Here is a 19,798-nt window from a genome sequence, read left to right on the forward strand (position 1 = left end):
TGGATGAGATTTTTTTTTTTTTTTTCCATCGAGTGAAGTTGACAAGTTTGTGGAGAGGGAATCCTCTTCTTTTTGACTAGCTGGAAAATGACTGGTATTTTGTATGGCAGAAAATATTGACTTTTTCAGATGCTCATACATCTTCAGTGTATCTAATTACAATACAAGGTGTTTAGCATTCCACACACAGACACAAGCTTGTTTCATACTGAAACACTTCAAGGTTCATCAAGATGTTTCCACATTTGCATATTTACACAACTAAAATGCCTTTAGTTATACAACACTATTTGTTTCAACTTTGTGCATAAAAACATAAAGATTTTATCATTTTTTTCTTAATTGAACTAGAAGGATGTGAAAAGATTTGTGTTTTATAAAAACAACACAAAACTGTGGAATTTTCTTTTACCTCAGTTTGGAGAAATGGAGTTTAATTTTGACCAAAGTGATAAGATAAGGGATAAATACATTACTACTTTTTTTAGTCAACTGCAAACAGAAACACTTCACGAAGCCTAAGTTGTGTGGTTTTAAGGCTGTTTTACATTCAGTTTGTCCACGTTAGAAGAGGCATTATTTCAAAATTTATCAAAATGACAAATCTTATTAAGGGAAAGGTTTTTAGTGTAAATTGTTTTCAGTGTTGCACAAAGCTAGAAAGTATCTCAGAGTTAAAAATAATCTGTGCATCAGCTGGAGAACAGTGTGGTTCAATAAATAACAACACATTTCACTGTTTTCACTGGCTGATTGGAAACATGTTTCTGCGTATTGCCCAACTCCAAAGGCAGGACGGGGAGTCTGCAGCAAAGTGGGAGACCCCTCTCTCTCTCTCTCTGCCTGTCAGCCATCTGAGTACACAGACTGAAACTTTCCCAAAACATTATTCCACCACTCGGACCGGTGCTGGAGCCCGGGGTCAGTCTGGGATCTGCTCCCTGCGCAGGGGAGGAGACAGCAGGGAGCAGAGGGTGGACCACTGAGCGGCAGCCCCTCTCCACGGTTCTGTCGTCTCACTTCAGCTCAGTCTGGACTGGTGTTGACTTGGATGAATTGAAGAGAGAGAAGAAAATCTGACCGTTTCTTTGCAGAACTTTGCGCTTCTGTCTCGACGCGCCAAGCTGCGTCTTGTGCGTCAAATGGATCCCGTTGCGCTGTGACAGGCTGATCATCAGAGCTCACCATCTTTTTTTTTTCTGTCAGCCTTCACTACCGTCAGATTGTGGACCATGTCCTCCCGTCGGACAGAGATGGACAATGAGGTTATGGGATAGCCTGACCACTTGTTTGGTTCTGCTCAGCGCAGTGCGCGTCAGCTCGCTGCTGCGGAGCCAAAAGAGAGGAGCCCCCGCCGCCGAGAGTCCCCTGGAGGTCCCGCCGGTCCAGACCCGTCTGGCCGCTGTGTCCCTTAGGACCAACCATCAGGACTCAGCGGACAGGGGGGACAGACTGGAGAGGGGTGACAAATGTAAGAAGTTCTGGTTTCTGTGGCGTAAAAGGCGGAGGAGGGACGTTTCACTGAGGAAACATCCGAAATCTTACATTGACCAGTTTTTGCTTCAGAATGTAGTTTTGACATTATTGTCCCTCAAAATATAAACTTTTCTTGATGTTCTTTCAATCATGGCACAATATTATTCACATTTAGGATATTTTTTTGTCTAAAGCTGAACTAAGTCAAATAAGGTTCATGCAAGTCGTTTTAAAATGTGAAGTTTATTTTAAGCTCTGACACATATTAAAATGTACAGAGATTTTCAGCGCATTGCAGTGGCATTGTTTGATTGCATTTATGTCAAATGAATGGTCTGGACTTCCTTGAAGGAAAATTCATTTCACCCACTGCCTTTTATCTGTTTTTAAACTAAGATTATTTTACTTAAAGATCATCAACCTTGATCTGTTAGGGACTGGAGCCTGTTTTGGGGAGGACTCCCAGCTACTGCCACATCAAATTTTAGTTCAATATCTGTAAAATTGACTGAGTTACAGCCATTTTTTGTGTTTTCTATATTTGGTTGGCTGTGGCAGTCATCCTGAATGGGACTCAGTTGTAGAAGTACAGCATGTCCAGTGTTTATTTTCTGAGAGTTTCATTAAAATCCGTCCAGTGGTTCATGAAACATATTGCTAACAGGCAGAGTTGACTCAAGTACTTAATGGCAAAGTATGAAAAAATATCTTGTGCATTCATTTAGCACTTGTATGTGTTGTGAATGACTCTCAGCTGCTACCAGACCAAATATTAGTTTAAAATTTGTAAAATTGGCTGAGTTATAGTCATTATTTTGTTGGATAAGGTTGCTTGTGGTTGGATTTTTTGAATTGAGTTGACTCCAGAAGTTAATCTGTTGTAGATGTAAATCCAATAATTAATTTCTGAGAATTTCACTAAGATCTGTTCGCTGGTTTATGAGACAGTTTAATAACAGACAGACAAAAACATTATGTCAGTCACACCTGGAGAAAACCCACACAAACATACAAATTGACACAAAAAGACCTGCACATCCAAGACTCAAAATGGGGACCTTCTTTCTGAGGTTGTAGCACTACTGTGCTACCCTCCAACCTATTCTTGATCATTATTGCCATAACCAAAGCCAAAAGGCAATATTGGTTTTGCCCGTCTCTGTTCAATTGTCTGTAGAGTTAGCCGAATATTCCATAAACCATAAATTGATTTTCTGGTACCCGCTCTCCCGTGCAGAGTTGTGGAGCTGGTGCCTTTCTCCAGCTGTCACTGGGATAGAGGTGGAGTACACCCTGGACAGTTCGCCAGTCCATCACAGGACACGTAGAGACAAACGAAACAGACAACCATTCGCACTCACATGAAGTGACAATTTAGAGTTTCCAGTTAACCTAACATGTTTTGGTCTGTGGGGGGGAAAACGGGGTATCCGGAGAAAATCTATGTGCGCACAGAGAAAGATAATAATATGCAAACCACACAGAAAGGCTCTAAATGGGTTGTGAACTTGCCACCTTCTTGCTGTGAGGCAACAGCTCTACCATGCTGCTGGTTTTACAAACCAAACTTTAATGAAACTGTCAGAGAGTAATCATTGGTTGTACATCTACAACTTTTCAGCCAAATTCATGATAGCCACCACAGCTAAGAAAACTTAGCCAACACAAAAATGCCCATGACTTCGCCAAATTTCCTAATACTGAGCTAAAGTCTGATGTGGTAGTAGCTGAGAGTCACCCTTAGCACATTCTCCCAGCGCTTACAGGTCTCACAATATTGCACGAGCTCACACATAATGCCAGTTACAAGATTTGACCAAAACGGCTGTAACTCTGATCTTAGTTTAACACTTGGTGGAGGATATGCTTTCTATCAAGGAATGCTATATAACATAACACGCACATCTTAAATGTTGTGTAAATGTCTCCTCTGAATAGACATAGCTGTCATATTTGAGTGAGTTGAAAGGATGAAGGTTTTTATGTCTGCCTTTAAAACGCATTTAATGGTTTTAACCAGTGTGAAGCGTAACGTTTTGTGAGAATGTCTGTTTTCTTAATGCGTTTCAGACTCTATAAAGGAGCTCCTCCCAGATGATGAAGATATAGTGGAATTCATCAAAGCAACAGTCAGTCGAGTGCGTCGCTTCTCCTCATCTGCAGAGATTTCGTCTACCTCCTCTTCTTCTTCCTCCCTCAGAGAAGACTTGAACATCAGGACTCGACACAGAAAGAAGAAGAAGAAGAAGAAGAAGAGAGGCAAAGGGAAAAGAGGAGACCTTAGAGGAGAGGAAATGAGCAGGAAGATGAGGAGAGGAGGTGGCGGCGGGCGAGGGCAGGGCTGCGCTCTCAAACAGATTCACCTGAACGTGTCGGACCTCGGCCTTGGCTACCGCTCCAGTGAGGAGATGATATTCAGATACTGTGCGGGGCCCTGCAGGAAGTCGGAGACCAACTATGACAAAATCCTCTTTAACCTCGTTCAGAGAAGGAAGCTTCCCCACAAAGACACGCCACTGCAGGCCTGCTGTCGGCCAATCGCGTTTGACGATGACCTCTCGTTTCTGGACGACAGCCTCATTTACCACACTGTGAGGAAGCACTCCGCTCGGAAATGTGGCTGTGTGTAGCAGGATTTGGGAATCGGACTCTTAAATAATCCGTTGATTGCAAATGGGTAATTAAGATTTACCCTAAATAATCCCAATGATTTATTTTTTCTCATCTCCAGCTGAAAGCCCATAATTTTCTTTACAACCTACAAACTACAAACATGTTCATTATGATTTAACCTGATTTTTCTAAGGATATTTACCTCCAAAAGAAAGAACTCAGCTGAACTTATACACGATGGTTTACCTTAAAAGCTTTTTTTGTCCACTGTCTAGCACATCTTGTGGGGAAAAAAAAACTTAACCAAATATGAAATCTATTTATAAAATGTAGAATATTGTAACTTATTCATATTTATTTTGTTTTTTTAAAATAAATAAATGTTATTTATTGCTGTGATATTTCAAAGTCTGACATATATTTCAATCATCTAGTTTCACACAAAAAAAAGGTTTTAGACTATGATCTTTAACATATTAGCATATTAATATGTTGTGACAGAGTCAGTGTTTCACTCCACAACACTTTGTGTGTCAGTCAGTATGATATGCTCAATATGTTTTTAAAAAAGGATTCTATTTGATGAAATTTCCAAAAATGTGTCAGATATTTGTGTTTCTCGTGCAGAGAGGTTTGAGATTAACTAATAAAATAGCTGCACTCTGTTACAGCAAGTAGCCAAAAACTCCTAAAAATATATTTTTAACCAGAAATATAACTGTGCTTGGATTATAACACCCTTGATCTTCAATGCATTTTGAACTGTTGCTGAGAGGCTGACAAAGTCTGACAAACATTATGTTTCATGTGCAACAATTTCCAGTGAGTAACAACTGAGGAGCTCCTAGAAATCAGCAAACTTTAAACTATAGATATCAGTCAGAACACTGAAAAATGTTTCCACAACAAAGTACTAAAAGTCCCATTTGACATAACTGCAGCGTGTCCACGACCCCTAAATTGCCATGATGACAGACACAGACTCACAAAGTAAAAACAACACTTTATTGCAGCTTTTATGTATGAATTTATGATCATGAACTTGCTGTCATCTTGTTCTTTGTTTTTGCTGCTTCTTTACTGAAATCAGTTCAACCACTCAAACAATACACTGCTGTCATGAGCTTCATTACAGGATCTTTATCATTATTTCCAGAGAAAAAAAAAGACTTTTTTACATCTTTAGAAAGATTTATTCCAGTTTTCTGCTACAGCTCTATTTTATAAACTCTTACAAACATCTTCAGCTTCACATTATCTGGTTTTTCCAGCAGAAATATAATATTCCTGCAAAGTGCCCAACACTGCACAAGAGGTAACCCTAGATTTCTATGTAAATAAATATGTAATATGAAACTGATGTCAATGTGAAGGTTTATAAAATAGTGTTTGAATAAAATTTCTGAGCTTGAAGTTGGTTTAAGATGGCAGCAAATATGTTTTGTCTCGGCCTCATTCAAATTACCTTTAAGCTCAATAGTCCAGTCAGAATTAAACTCTATTTCTTCAAACTGGGGGCATTCACAAAGCTACCTATGACAGGTAAGATATTTATTGTAAAAAGCCTTCCCACAGAACCTCACTTTAAAAGAGCTGAACTATTGCTTTAATAAACCTGCTAATGACTACAGCCTCAATGAAGGCTGATTGCCAATGTTGTTTTAAAAAAATCTTTTCCTCAAAAACCTAAAACAATATTTTTTGAACAGTTTAGTTGAGTAACAAACGTTTCGGTGTGTGAAAACTGATTAAAACTGACGAAAACTGTAACAACAGAGCTTTCAGACTGATCCTTAACAGTTTAGAGAAATCGTAAACAAACTTTGATGTTACTGAATGACAGGAAGACGCATTAAACACAGAAAAGACTATGATCCATACCTAAAGTGTTGTATAGAATATCATGAAGGCGAGACCAACTGCGAGTGGTAAAAGGATGAAAGGCGAGAGTCGGAACGTCTTACAGCACAAAGAAAACAATGAGCGATGAAGTTAAAAGCTGGCGTTGGAAGAGAAAAGGGACGGCAAAGAAAAGAGACTAGGATGAGGCAAAAATCCAGCGTGGACAAAGAAGACAAAGATGTCAGAACTGGAGACAGCGAGAGAAGAGGCTGCATCTTACTTAACTAATGCGTGTGGTCGAAATCTGACCCTCTGCTGTTTGCTCACGTTTCACTCTGCTGTCTCCTCATCTTTGACTCATGACAATCTCCTCCAACAACTGCAGGGAAAAGCTTAACTAGTACTTTTCCATTTTGATTATGCAACTTTTCCCTTTTACAAGTAATTCTTTGGGCTAGTTTACAATAAATGATCTCACAGATATTTGTGAATTCACTGGTGACTGTTTCTGCTTTTTGAGCAGATCAAAACTTTCATGTACATGACATTTTAATTTATAAGACTGAAGCACATCACCCGAATCAATTTATTATAGCAAGTTGTGTAAAATTTGTCAGTTTGTAAAACAAAGAGGGGTTGACTCAAAACGAGCCGCAGACTGTGCTGAAAATTTGGTCCTTTTTTTTTCCCACGGTTGCTGTTCAGATAATAAATTCACAGCGAGCGATTATCTACAGGAAATGTGCTCTAACAGCGTGAAATACAAGGGTAGGCAGTACATGATGCAAAACGTATGGTATGGAAATAGCTGCGTTTGCTTTATGGCACGTCAAGAATACCACATGTACGCAAAAGTATCTACAACATCAAGAAGTGAGCGGAAAGCAAGAAGGCATCAGAAACAGCAACTCCTCCATCAGTGTCTCACCAGCTGTTTCCCAACAAGATATCTGGAGCTGATCTGCTCCAGAATATTTATGGACTGTAGTGTGTGGGTAAAAAAAACAGCTCAAACTTTACTGCTTTAGATTAGAAATGGATTACAGCAGTTATACTGCAGAATCAGAGTCAAATAATTAGAAAAAATATGACAACCAATTTGTGCTTTCCCAAACATGTCACAAAAATGTGCTTTATTTGAAACTATGAGCAAACTAAAATCCAATCCTGAGTGAGGAATCAACTATTACTGGGCTAATTTCAGAAAATGTAAATCAAACAACTGCCCGCTCTCGCATGTGGACAACAGAGGACGCCATTAGAGCCGACTGACAGTCAAAAGACAGTGTCATTTTCTGTTCCTTTGTTCGACGTGACAGAGGAGCTTGTAATGAAGGATAATGTTCCTCTGTGGTGTAACTCAACACAAGTGTTTGTGGTTTCTGTGATGGTGTTCAAACAGGTGCTAAACACTGGGGGAGCTGTATTTGTCGACACACCAATGTTATATTAAGAACTGTAGATGTGTTCCCCTGAAGAGCAGAACCAGGATTTTTGTCTCTGTTGCCTGTCGTGACCTTAAGCTTTCAGAAATGGAGCTTAATTTGATGATAATTAATTTGTACTTTGTCCCTCAGTGGTTCCTTTTTCATTTCATGTAACAAAGACAAATTGTGTGGCCAACAAATGGACAGCTCAGATTTTTTAAACTGGGGTTCTGTGAAAATATGACAAACAATAATCATCTTACCTGTTGAGGATAGCTCTTTGAACGGCCTCAGTTTACATAAATAGTTTAGTTCTGATGAACTGATGAGTTAACAGCTAGTTCAGGTGAGGCCAAGATCAAAATGGAGTACTGCATTCTTTAAATAACTTCAATCCCAAATGTTTCATAGGAGTTCAGGCAAATAGATTTATAAAACTTTACAATATTATTTGTTTACACAAACAGCTAGCTGTAGCACTTCTGGTTCAGCCTGGGACACTTCCTGCAGAAATATCATAGTGTTTGTGCTCGAAAGCCCATTTAATGAAAAATTAGCTCATCGATCTAGACAAAATTGAACTTTATTTCTCTAAACTGAGGTCGTTCAAAGAGCTACAACAGGTAAGACACTGATTGTTCGTAACGACTAATATAGTAAAGACTTTCCAGCATAAAAGGATCTTGGGTTCAGAGTTGTGAATAAAAAAAGTACAGAAATTATTTGCAATTTTTTTTTTTTTTTATTATCTGATTGACCCCAAAAAAAGGCCTGACCTACCAAATTTCATTGTGGTCAAACCACGCACACACACACAGATGTGTTGACATTTTCTGTAACACACAGCAGAGCCAGAGGGGATTAACATGACCCCGTAAACACACTGCTGATCATCAACTGGTACCATCACTAAACTCTGAGTCAGGACCACCGACTGGAGGCTGCCCGCTCATCCCTATGACGACACAAAGACATGTTATCAGACTTATAACGTGACTACAGATGGAACAGGATTTATACAGGAGACAGCAAACACGCTGGACAATCTATTCACAGTAACAACAGACACGCTCTGAGTAAAATAACCATAACTGTAATATTTTAACCCAGCCTGCTGCAGGAGGAGTGACGGTGACAGTATCAGCAGCATGTCGTGTGAGACGTGTCAAATGGTTAAAATATTCATGTGATACATGAGAATGTGTTTTACATCATCGTGGCTCTGCACCACCATTGTTGTGTTTTCATTCAGGAGGAAATCTCTCTGCATGAAAGAGGCAGTCTTGTTAAGCTGGTTAAAACTAAAAATTGCCCATTCCTATGTTAAAGCAGCTTTTCGTGGTTTTGTTGTTGTTGTAATATAATAAAAGGTCATTAATAATTGATGAAAGTCAGATGAAGTGTTGTTGGGTGGGGTCGGCCGGACTCTTCTGGACAACAAGAAGAAACCAAAAACTCTGGAGGCTCCGAGACGTAAAACAACAAAACCAAAAGCACGACTTTTGACAAAAAAATGACAATTTATTAAAAATACATGCGTAGCATTTTACAAAACAATTAACAGAAGAAAGATTTGAAAACCATGTTGTTTTAACATCATGTTTAACTTTGTTACTGTTACTTTTGTTGTTGTATATTCTGTTATTTTTGTTATTTTCTTGTACATTTTTTTCTGAATCCAGTGCTCTGCTGTAATTTATTTGCTAATTTATTTATGCTTGCTCCTTACAGCCATTAAAAAAGAAAATAAACTTACATTAAATTTGGGATCAAACTTGAGAAATCCCGCTGTGTCTGACACAACAGAACATTAGCGTCCTAAATATCATACATAGAGTAATAATATTATATTATTATATATATCGTAATATTGTAACCTTTGCATTCTGGTTTTGTCAGAAGTGCTCAGGCGAGCTGACAATTCTCTGATTTCTCTTTCCTGATTCTTAAATCAGGAAATAATTTAAACACTAATACAAAGATGTGTAAGATCTATGGAATTTGCTGCTATAAATCAAATTTCTGGCTTTTGATGACATTGTGTTTTTTCTTCCACTTATGAAACTTTGTGTAACATCTTTTAAAAAAGGTGAATTTGTGAGTTTCGCATCAGCACGCTGCAGCTGTTCGTTCTGGGGTTAGAAAGGTGAGGAGTGGCATAAAATGTAACAACATGCCAGTTTTCATCCTCTCTTTGTTTACTCATGCCGCTCTGAAGAAGCTCTGCTAAGGTACAGAGTGGAACTGCTCTAATCTCCTCTGTAAACACAAAACTGGGATGTGTGTGTGTGTGTGTGTGGCTGAGACCCCAGGAAGCAAACCAGGCCCATTATTCACCATCTCTTTATCTCCCTCTCATGCCCTATCCGTCCTCTGTCTCTACATCCCCCTGCTGTCCCGTAGCTTCACACATTAATGTCTTCCCAGCTTCTGTTTTCTTATCCTGTTTTCTCTTCCGAAGGAGAAACGCGCAGCTTGGCAGGGCTGGCTGCTCATGTCTCCTGTGTTTGTGACCGTAAATCCACATTACACTTGTCTTCATGGGTTTCCTGGTGTTGCAGAGTGGAACCTCCTGCTTCTTCTATAAACACCTCGGTGGTATGTAAAAAAAATAAGAATTGAGTGCTTCGAACTCCTTCACCCTCCTGTACCGACATGTTCGTCCTGTGAATCAAAGATGAACAGTTAGAAAAATTTAAAACTTTTTGTCTTTCTGGCCAAACTTTTTCTCAAATTTAAAGATACTCAATTTATGAGGCACTTGACATTAATTTTACCTAATTTATTAAATGGAAAACCACTGTTTACCCTGTGCAAACCTATATAAAATGTGTTTTTTTGCCAAGAGCAGAATTCATCAGCCAGCAAAATTAGAAAAACAAGACTTGTAATAAAGTAAAAGGTCAGAGAGTGTCTATTTATTATCGCCTGCTGCCGGATAAAGTGTGCAGGATCCTAAACATACCCAGCATTTGCAGACAAGTGTTTGATTCCCTGACAGACATCTGCTTCCTCTCTGAGGTGAACGAACTCTGTAATAAATCCGTCTAAACCAGAAAATGAGTCACAGTTCAAACTTGTGACTCAGAGCTCCTTTACAACCTCCTCGTGACCTTTCATCTTCTGAAACAGCCTTCTCAGGACCTCTTGCAGTGGCTTAATAACCCCCAGTCCAGTCCTAACAGTGAGACAAACGGATGGAAATCTGATACATCGCGATCGCTTCAACGTTCAAGTGCAATCTGCTTGTCAGTGCACAGACATTAATGACGACACACTTACACACACAGGGACAGACAGTGGGTTGCATACAAGCACTGCATTTTTAAAAGCTACTTGTTGCTGCAAATGTTGTAGCAAAAAACAGGTCTGATTCTGTTCTGAACTTCACTGCATGTGCTCAGGAACACTTCCAGAAATCGCAATCTGTGAACCAAATGCAGGTTAAAGCTCTATCAGGCAAAGAAGAAGCCATATGTGAACACCATGCAGAAACGCTGCCATCTTCTCTGGACCAAAACTCATTTAAAGTGGGCCGAGGCAGAGTGGGAAACTGTTCTGAGGTCAGACAAATGACACGTTTTCTGTACTAAAGAGGAGAGGAACCATCCAGCTTGTTATCAGTGCACCGTTCCAAAAGCCTGCCTCTCTGATGGTATAGGAGTGCATTAGTGCCTGTGGCATGGGCAGCTACACATCTGGAAAGGCAAAGTCAATGCAGACAGGTTTTAGAACAACATAGGCTCCCATCCAGATGTTGTCTTTTACAGGGAAGGCCTTGCATATTCTAGCAAAACGATGCTAAACCTCATACTGCATCCATTACAGCAGCGTGGTTTTGTAGTAGAAGAGTCCAGGAGCTGAACTGACCTGCCTGCAGTCCAGACCTGTCACCAATTAAAAACGATTGTCTCATTATAGAACAGAACTGCTGAAAAGCTAGAATCCTCCATCAGACATTCCCTACAAAACCTCACTGCCCTGTCCTTAGAAACTTATAAACTTATTGAGATGTGTTGCGGTCATCTAATTCAAAATTACCAGATATATTTCTTAGTTTCAACATTTAATGTTTATTATGTTCTACTGTGGATAAAATACGGATTTATGAGATTTGCAGATTATTGCGTTCTGCTGTTTCTATTTAAATTTTACACATGGTCCCAACTTTTTGTTGGAATTGGGGTTCTTCAAATCTTAAACAAACACTTTCATGTTGCACATAGCAGAGCAAATGGATGACTAATTTGTTATTTCTGTTACTGTTTTTTTTTTTTTTTTTTTTTTTTTAGCAAATCTGCTGAAAACAAAGCAGTGTTTTAAGACCAAGCACAACCGTTGCACCATTTCTGTGCTTGTGTGTGTGTGTGTGTGTGTGTGTGTTTGCCACACAGCCCTTGGAGAAGCTGATTCGTCTTCTAAATCTGGAGACAATTAGTGGCTGGAACGGGAAGCGAAATGCCAGAGCCAGTGAGAGCGTAAGCCTGAGGAAGATTCCTGCAACACGATGGTGTGTTGACAGGAAAGAAAATAGAAGGGAGATTTATTTCTCTCTTTATCTTCTCCCTTCTTTCTGAACTATGTAGAACATGTAGAGCAGATGATTTTGGTGAAGGATGGGTGGAATTAACCCATGATAGGCTGACACATTAACACCTCAGTGATCTGCTGTGTCTGTCCGGTTAGAGAACAAGATGGCCTCTGATTTGAAGCTCATGAGCTCAGATCCATACTGTCATGTGCCCCCTCCCCTCCCCTCCCACCTTCCTTGTATCAGACACACAGAAACTCACGCACATAATCCCTGGAAGAGTTAAGCTTTGACCCTCAGCTAGCTCATACTGGCTTCCTGTGCATCAGATCAGGAACATGCGGCGTATGGAGTGCTCATGTCTGTAAATGCAATAAACCAAACCACCAAATCCACCCAGGCTGAGGGTCAGAGGACAAGAAACATGTTAGAAGAGAAGGATGAAACATGCAAATGAATATTATGTTATTAAAGATAAACACACTCTGCTCTGTTTAGGTGGGTTAGGTCTCTGAAGATGGTAACTTATGGCTCCTTTAACTCACACACCAGCCTCTGCTCATGTCCGCTGTCAGCACACACACACACACACACAGAGAAACCCACAGTCCAGTGTTGTTCCTGCCAGAGGTGGAAGTTATCCATCACATTTTCATCCCCCTCTTTGCGGAGCCCCTCACGCTCACCTCGTCTCCTCTCATCACATCTGCCGAAACGTTTCTCACACTCCCAGCCTCGCAAGTGTTCCTCGTGCAAAAAGTGCCTCACACGTTACTGTGAGGTCATGATGCTGCGCTTCCAAATCCAGACATCACTTCAAACTTAAAGATGAAGCTCCTGAAGCTTGCAAGTGCGTTGAACACCTCAGGGTTGTGATTTGTGGACTTTAACTAAGACCGCTTCTTTGATTATTAATACATTAACATTATCAGAATATGTATTTTGTTATATATGTAAAAAATATATCTTAGCCAACTGTACAAAACCAAAAAATGCTCAAATATTTATTATTAATCAACTGTTAATGCAAAAAAACAACAAAAAAACAATCACTTAATCATGTTTAAGCTTTTTAAACTCAGCATCATTCTATTTTTCTCTACATCAGATTCCTGTTATTTTTGTCAGAAATAAATCATCTTATGGTAGAAATGAGAATGAAAGTCTGAGCTTGGGTCCAACATTTACTGTAAGTAAGGTCAGACTTAATTTATTCTTTCTGCTCCACTTTACATGGAGCTAAGATTGTTTACTAAAAGTAAAACTTAAAACAAATTCAGAAGTTTATGGGCTCCAAATCCTTCCAGAAGAGTGAAGTACTGAGGCTTAAAATCTTTTCCCTAAAGTACTTACAATATTCTAAAAGTTTAAATCACTTTTTCATTTGTTACCAAGTCTACCATTGTCTAACAGGGGATAGACACTAGCTGCCCCTTAATCGTATTTATTAACAACCATTGCAAAAGTTTGAAGAGCTCCCAAAATAATTCATTCATTTTTTGTCCTCCAACCACTTTATAAAACTGAACTAAACATATGACACTCATTTATTATCATCAGTCGACCAACAGTTAACGGGTTGTTAGTAAATCGTTGCTGCCATCTAGTGGTTTCAATTCAAAACATCTTTTTTTTTTTTTACTTTGATGGGAAAAGAAAAGTTTATAGTCAGACAAGACTATTTTTCCTCCTTTAATATGTTGTTCAATAACTGTCAGGATATTTTAGCATTGCTCAGAAACAAAAGTTCAAAAACAGAACAGTTTTTACTTCATATTGTAAATATTAACAATCTAAAAAGGTCTTTTTTTATTTAAACACAAAATTTAACTCTAAATAACCACAAAGAAACATGGAGTTTTCTCCTTTTAAAAGTCAACAAGTCTCCATCCTGCTGCATCTGTCTATAAACTATTTGCTTTAGCCTTGAAGCTCTTCAGAGTCTCCTTCAGCTTCTGAACGGCAGCCTCGTCCTCCTCGACAGCCTTGGAGGTGATGCGCTGCACCCGGCTGTGCAGCTCCTCCATGCACTTCTGTAGGACACAAACCACAAGACAGTGAGCAAAGAGCTGCAGTGAGGTTTTTTAAAAAAAAGCTTCACTGCCAATAAAAGGGTATTTTGCCATTCAGTTTAGTTATTGTATTCAGTTCCTACAGAGGCATAAAGGGAACACTGGAGAGAGGGAAAGAAGAAAGCTTCTTATGTGCACGAGAAGCTGATTTTAAAGATTTCCTTTAAGTTTAATTAGTTCATTTGTTTTTCTTATAATAAACACGTTTTTCTGAATACCTCAGTAACTGACAGGTGGTTCGCAGCTGTGGTAAATATGGACGCCAGGTTGTTGGCGACTATTCGTCTTTCTTCGTTTGTCTCTTGCAGCACCAAGTGATACCTTGAGAAAAAAAAGAAAAGTTTTTAACAAGCTGAGTGGAGAGCTACTTTATTGCTCTGTTAGAGAAAAAGATTTAAAATAAAGCTAAAAAAAATTAGGGATGAATCATGACTAAATGTGTGCAAAACTGTATGCCCAGCATTATCAGAAATAAGGAAAAAACATCAACATGTGGAATGGTCAAGAAATTATTTAGTAAACAGCAGATTTAACATTTAACTGAGGATGTAGTGAACTTTAGGTTTAAAAGAACATATTTCTTTTGATTTATCTAACAAATAATTTACAAAAACTGATTCCTAAAAGGAATAAGAAGGAAGAGCACTACTTTCAGGACCATTTGTGAATGTTCGGAGTGAATCCTTCATACAAACGTGTTACTGATAAATATACGGCTGTTTCTTACTGTTGCTGTGCTGCCTTCAGCTGCTGCACAGCCTCGTCGTAACCATAATTAACTTTCTCCTCAAGAAGTTTGCGGTGATTTTCCACAGAGTCTATCTCCTTTGCCCAGTCCTGCTCCTCTCGGGCTAGCTCCTGCGCACATAACAAACACGGTGGATGTTAGCGCCACGTGCACAAAACAAGTTTCTTTTCAGTGAAACGACGTTAAAAACAAACTGTACCTGCATGTTAAATTCCAGTCGTTCGTCCAACTTGCGGATCTGCTCTCGGAGTTGCTTCAGATCATTGGACTTGTCCATTAAGTTTGAAGTCACCTGAAAGACACAAAACTGTATTTTAGAGCCTCAATAAAATCTAACAAATGTACAAAAGTAGAGGAATAAAAATCTTGTTACCTGTTCGATGGACTCCTCCAGGCTGAGTTTCAAGTTGGCAAGCCGACTGTTCTCCTCCTCTACGTCACTGATCAGCTTCCTCAGAAGCATCTACGACACAAATCACAAATACACACAACACCATCATCAGATACAACTAAAACACCTTCATCGATCCAAGATACAGTTTACCTATGAATTCTCAAAGTTTCATCTAACAGGCGATGAATCAGGGGGTGTAGTTCAGTTATCTTAAACCTGACCCACATCAAAACTGTCTCCCACAACATTTTGAATACTTCTGTGAACGGGACCACCAGCTGGGAGTACCTGTATCTGGGCGTTATGCTGAACTGCACTGCTGGGTCCACATTCGAACGACCTAATCTCGAAATCGTGGCCACAAGCGTTTTCTGCAGACTGTGGTATCAGCTTGAGTTTCCGTGCCAACTTGTGGTACTCTGTCAGCTTCAACTCCGCCTGGATTTGAAAGGATCAAAAAAAACAAATAAATAAACGGCACAAGTGGAGCAGAGAAAAACGACAAAAAAGTCAAATATGTGCACAAAAATTAGGGATAATACTTTCTCTTAATATACAGTAAATGAACATTGCAACACATCACAACAAACTTGTAACTAAGTACCCTGTAACACATCGGCTTGCTTTAATTACCACATAAAGTACCTTCTCTTTCCCCTTTGACAAAGCAATTTCTTCATTCCACTTATGCTGCTCAGCTTCCTCGAGAGACTTGCTGAGACCAGCGATGGTCTGCTGGAGTTCCCTTTTCTCCGCGTTGATCCTCTCGACGTCGGCTGGAGTAAACTTTTGGTTCTGCAGGAGTCGCTGAAGTTCATCCCTCTCGTGTTTCAGAGATTCCAGAAGACTGACTGAAAAAGTTACAGAGCGGGTCACAGGAGCATTTTCAGTCCCCTCATCTGACTGAAGAATCCACCTACAGCTGCTGCATTACTGAAAGAACGTGGACTCTTCTGCACTGCTGGTAATAGGACCGAGCAGGTGGATGATCCAGACTTTAGACCTGTTTTCTGCTGGGAAGCAACAGAAAACATACCAAACTAAAGATTTTTAGAAAACCAGTCTTGCCCATGTTTACCAGTTGTCTCCAGCTCATCGCTCAGTTCGGAAGCTTTGTTCTGCAGGTTGGCTTTAAAAGACTCCAGGCTGCTTCGGTAACTCTGAAGTTTCTTGAAGTCTGCCTGCAGCTTCATCTTCTCCATCCTCTTCGTCATCAGACGGTCCTGTCCAGAGAAAAAGAAAAGAAACACAGAACTCAGCAGCGTTAAGCACCCAACCAAAAAAAACGTCCCGGCAGAGAAATCTTCAAGGTTTTTGTCATAAATGTCTTATTTTTTTTTACATTAGGTTGTTTTCATTTAAACTTTGAAATGATTTGATTAAATAACCTTCACATTATTTTAAAAGTTAAATGTGTTCACAGGAAGGTGCATTTAGGGAGAAGTCTTACTGCCTGACTCTCTTTCTCCAGACGCTCGATCTCCTCGCTGAGGATTCTGTGCTTTTCCTCCATCGACAGCAGCAGCGCTTCATCAACATTGTAAAGCTTCTCTGTGGAAACACAAGTTTAAAAACACAAATTTGAACTAAAACACAGAACGTGTTCATGCAAATGTATGAAATTTTTTTTAAATAAAAGCGTTAACAGAGTTGTGGCACTTACTGAGTTTGGAGAGGAAGGCCTCCTCCTCCTCCTCGAATGTATCCTGACCCTGCATGAACTTGGCGTATGTGTCAGCTGTGCAGTCCAGGAACAGCTGAGTGAAAAAAGAAAATGAATGGGCATTAAACTTTGACTTTGACAAAAAGTGGCCGCTACAGCTCTACTGTAAATATTGATTCTAGAAGAGAAAATGACTTATAAAAAGCATAATTATGTAAGAAGTGTTTGGTTTGAGCCAGATTACCTTGCTGTACTCGGCCCCCTCCTCGATATTGTTGCCATCTTCACAGGTCTCAGAAAACAGCAGCTCCTGCCTGGATAAACTCCACTGTATCTAAAACAGACATTCACACAAATGAACGGACTGAAAGCATTCACTTTAACCAGCTTTGTTTTCACCCACCACCTTCCAGTTCGTTTTATTTGCTTCGCACCTTGACATTATCAATTAGCCACATGAGAGCGCCGAGGGCCTGAGGCCAGGTATGAGGAGCTCCAACTGAGTACATCGAACACTTGGAGAGCACAAACGGATACCTTTAACAAGACACGGAAAGAGAGGGAAAGAGTCAGCAAAGGCTTTTAAATTCTGTTGTTTTCTTCCTATAATTCATTGTTTTGAAATAAACTTTTATATTAATTTTTATGTTCTTCAACTTCAGCTGACCCGAATTAGGTTTTAGGAGTTCATATGATATTAAGCAATACAAATGATAGTGCCTGGATCCATAAAATCACAGCTTTCTTACCGTAAGGCTTTAAGCAGAGCTGGAACCTCTTCCTCAACTTTGGAGTTGGGCATCTCAAAGGTTGGATCAAGCTGGCGGTAAATGAACTCAAATATCTTCACAAATTCCTTGGTGGAGGGTGACTGGAGAGTTTTGGCTGACAAAGTGCCTGGGTAACCCTGTTCAGTTAGGAACTGAAAAAATAAAAAAAAAATTTAAATCAAGTTGGACAAAACAAACAACATTTTTTCCCCCTAATCTTGGCAGGAAAGCAGTGAGATTAGCTTTTAATTAATAGAAAAATTATTCAAAAACAATAAAAAATGTCATGAAACATTTGTAGAGGACAGTCTAGTAACTGTACCTCTGAATGTAGAACTAAAGCTGATCAAGATTTATGAAAAAAGCACATCAGGTAGCTCATGTACCTATAACTGCAAGTGTACTTTTACCCATTATGTCATAAATATTAAGTCATTCAAACAGCATTTAGTATATTATAACATAAAAACAGTAACAATATCCACATGGCAACAAATTCTAACAAATGTGGTACCTCGTGCAGCTGTCGGATACACTGCTGAACAAACGACTTATCGTGGAGAGGTCTGGCATCTTTGATCTTCTCAGTTCCTCCAAACCCCGACACCATGCTGCTCCGAGGCATGCCGGCTCCACTAGTCCTGAAATTAGGATTCAAAACGTGAAATATCCACATCTGCTGGTCAGTAAGGAATTATGGTTTAACTGGAAATCCTTCAATTATTAAATAAATAAACCCAAAAACTGACCAAACCTTACATTGTCCCAGACCTAAGACAAGCCATACTATAAATATTCCATATTAACTTGAAGGTCTACAATCTGTGGGTGATTATATTTGTTTTCTGTCGCTCATTTTATGAAGCACAATACATACAGATAAAAAACAAAGCTTTGCTATTTTGTAAGGGACTAAATATCATTCACATACCGAGCACCGAAGAAGCTGGTCCGCTTTTCAGACGTCACAGATGCTGGTTTGGACATGCTGAGCTTTCCAAAAGAAGGCAGCTTACTGCAAAAAAAAAAATCAATATGTAAACCCTAAAGTAGCAGTGTTTGTTTATTTTCAGACACAAACCAACATATAACTAACAGGACAGTCATAGGCAAAGTGAATTTAGGTGTGGCATGAAATTAGAAAACACAAATAAAGAATCCAAATATTAAAACTGAACTGGAAAAGGTTGTATGTCAGCTGTATAATATCAATATCCAATTAAAGGTATTTGAAGGAATGCATATCACCCGCCTTCTTTTATGCCAGGGTTTATGATTAAGATAATCTTATGTTGACAAATGATGGAGTTGCAACTGTTCAAGACAAAAACTGAAAATAAGGTCATGCTCAATCTCATGGAAGACTGCCAGATGTCAGCTACTACCACATAAAATTTGAGCTCAATATGTGTATAATTCACTGAGACTCCAATAGTTAGAGGCAAAGTATAAAACCAGCTGTTGAAGTGTGTGTCAGGGATGAGTCTCGGCTAATTTAACTCCGTCTGTAAAGTTCCTCTCCCTTATAAACACACCTCTGCGGCGTTGTGTACATGCTGGTCCTGTTGTTGTCCTGAACCCGCATGGGCATCTCCGACACTGCTCTGCTGCTTCCAGCTCGGCTCAACTTTCTACTGGACACAAATCACACAAAAAACACAATTTATTTTACTCTTCCTCTTCACATACAGGTCTACACATAAAGCTGGGGACTATAGCATCTTGTTGGCTGAAGTTTATGCGCCACAGTTGTCAGGATGTAAATCAAAGTAGCTAGTTTAGCTAGCAGTCATTACCAGTAATGTAAAGTTTGAGTCACCTTAACATAACTCAACGTGACCTATAAAGTTTCGTAAAAATAAATGTGGGGGAAAAAATCTTTATTTGACGCTTAGCTTGTTCAGGTAGAAGACATTATATTTTTAACGGATGCTGCTGCCAGTAGCGCCAGTTTGATAACAATAACAGCGACGTCAAATATTTTCCAAGCGACTCAATATCACCCTTTTCGAGTCGTTTCACTGTTCAAAAAATAAGCTTAAATGTTTTTTTTCTTTATAGGTTTATACGTACCGCTCCATGTTCCGTATGTTTTTGACGGCTGTAACTATTTACTGTTCTTCTTGTAAGTTTTTTTTTATGGCGGTTGTCAGAAACTGACTCCGAGCATATTCAAACCCGCCAAAACAGTATAAATGTTGGCAGTGACGTCATCGCACTACGGCGAGCCCCATGGTCCAAAAATGCTTCGCTTTCCACTTC

At 39.4% G+C, this 19,798-nt stretch overlaps 2 protein-coding genes across 3 annotated transcripts; one reads left to right on the plus strand and one right to left on the minus strand.

Annotated features, from left to right (window-relative positions):
• Positions 1-802: 802 nt before the first annotated feature.
• LOC108234523 (glial cell line-derived neurotrophic factor) lies at positions 803-4,488 on the plus strand. The gene is made up of 2 exons (XM_017413743.3): positions 803-1,471; positions 3,547-4,488. Exons 1-2 carry the CDS (start codon positions 1,261-1,263, stop codon positions 4,104-4,106), a joined length of 771 nt encoding a protein of 256 aa, XP_017269232.1. The 5' UTR covers positions 803-1,260; the 3' UTR covers positions 4,107-4,488.
• Positions 4,489-13,568: 9,080 nt separating this feature from the next.
• Positions 13,569-19,754, minus strand: ndc80 (NDC80 kinetochore complex component). Of its 2 annotated transcripts, none has more exons than XM_017413693.3 (17): positions 19,610-19,754; positions 19,072-19,170; positions 18,468-18,551; positions 18,051-18,177; positions 17,516-17,688; positions 17,201-17,303; positions 17,011-17,100; positions 16,767-16,860; positions 16,554-16,654; positions 16,182-16,326; positions 15,749-15,954; positions 15,392-15,541; positions 15,083-15,172; positions 14,909-15,001; positions 14,689-14,819; positions 14,180-14,282; positions 13,569-13,922 (listed from the first exon to the last, which is right to left on the minus strand). In XM_017413693.3, the coding sequence occupies exons 1-17, from the start codon at positions 19,615-19,617 to the stop codon at positions 13,794-13,796; spliced, it is 1,926 nt and encodes a 641-aa protein (XP_017269182.1). In that variant the 5' UTR covers positions 19,618-19,754; the 3' UTR covers positions 13,569-13,793. The 2 variants fall into 2 exon arrangements, with proteins under 2 accessions (XP_017269182.1, XP_017269183.1); XM_017413694.3 differs by having other exon boundaries at positions 19,072-19,167; positions 19,610-19,747.
• Positions 19,755-19,798: the final 44 nt, after the last annotated feature.

Source organism: Kryptolebias marmoratus, linkage group LG1, assembly GCF_001649575.2.
Source record: "Kryptolebias marmoratus isolate JLee-2015 linkage group LG1, ASM164957v2, whole genome shotgun sequence".
NCBI classification, from domain to species: Eukaryota; Metazoa; Chordata; class Actinopteri; order Cyprinodontiformes; family Rivulidae; genus Kryptolebias; species Kryptolebias marmoratus.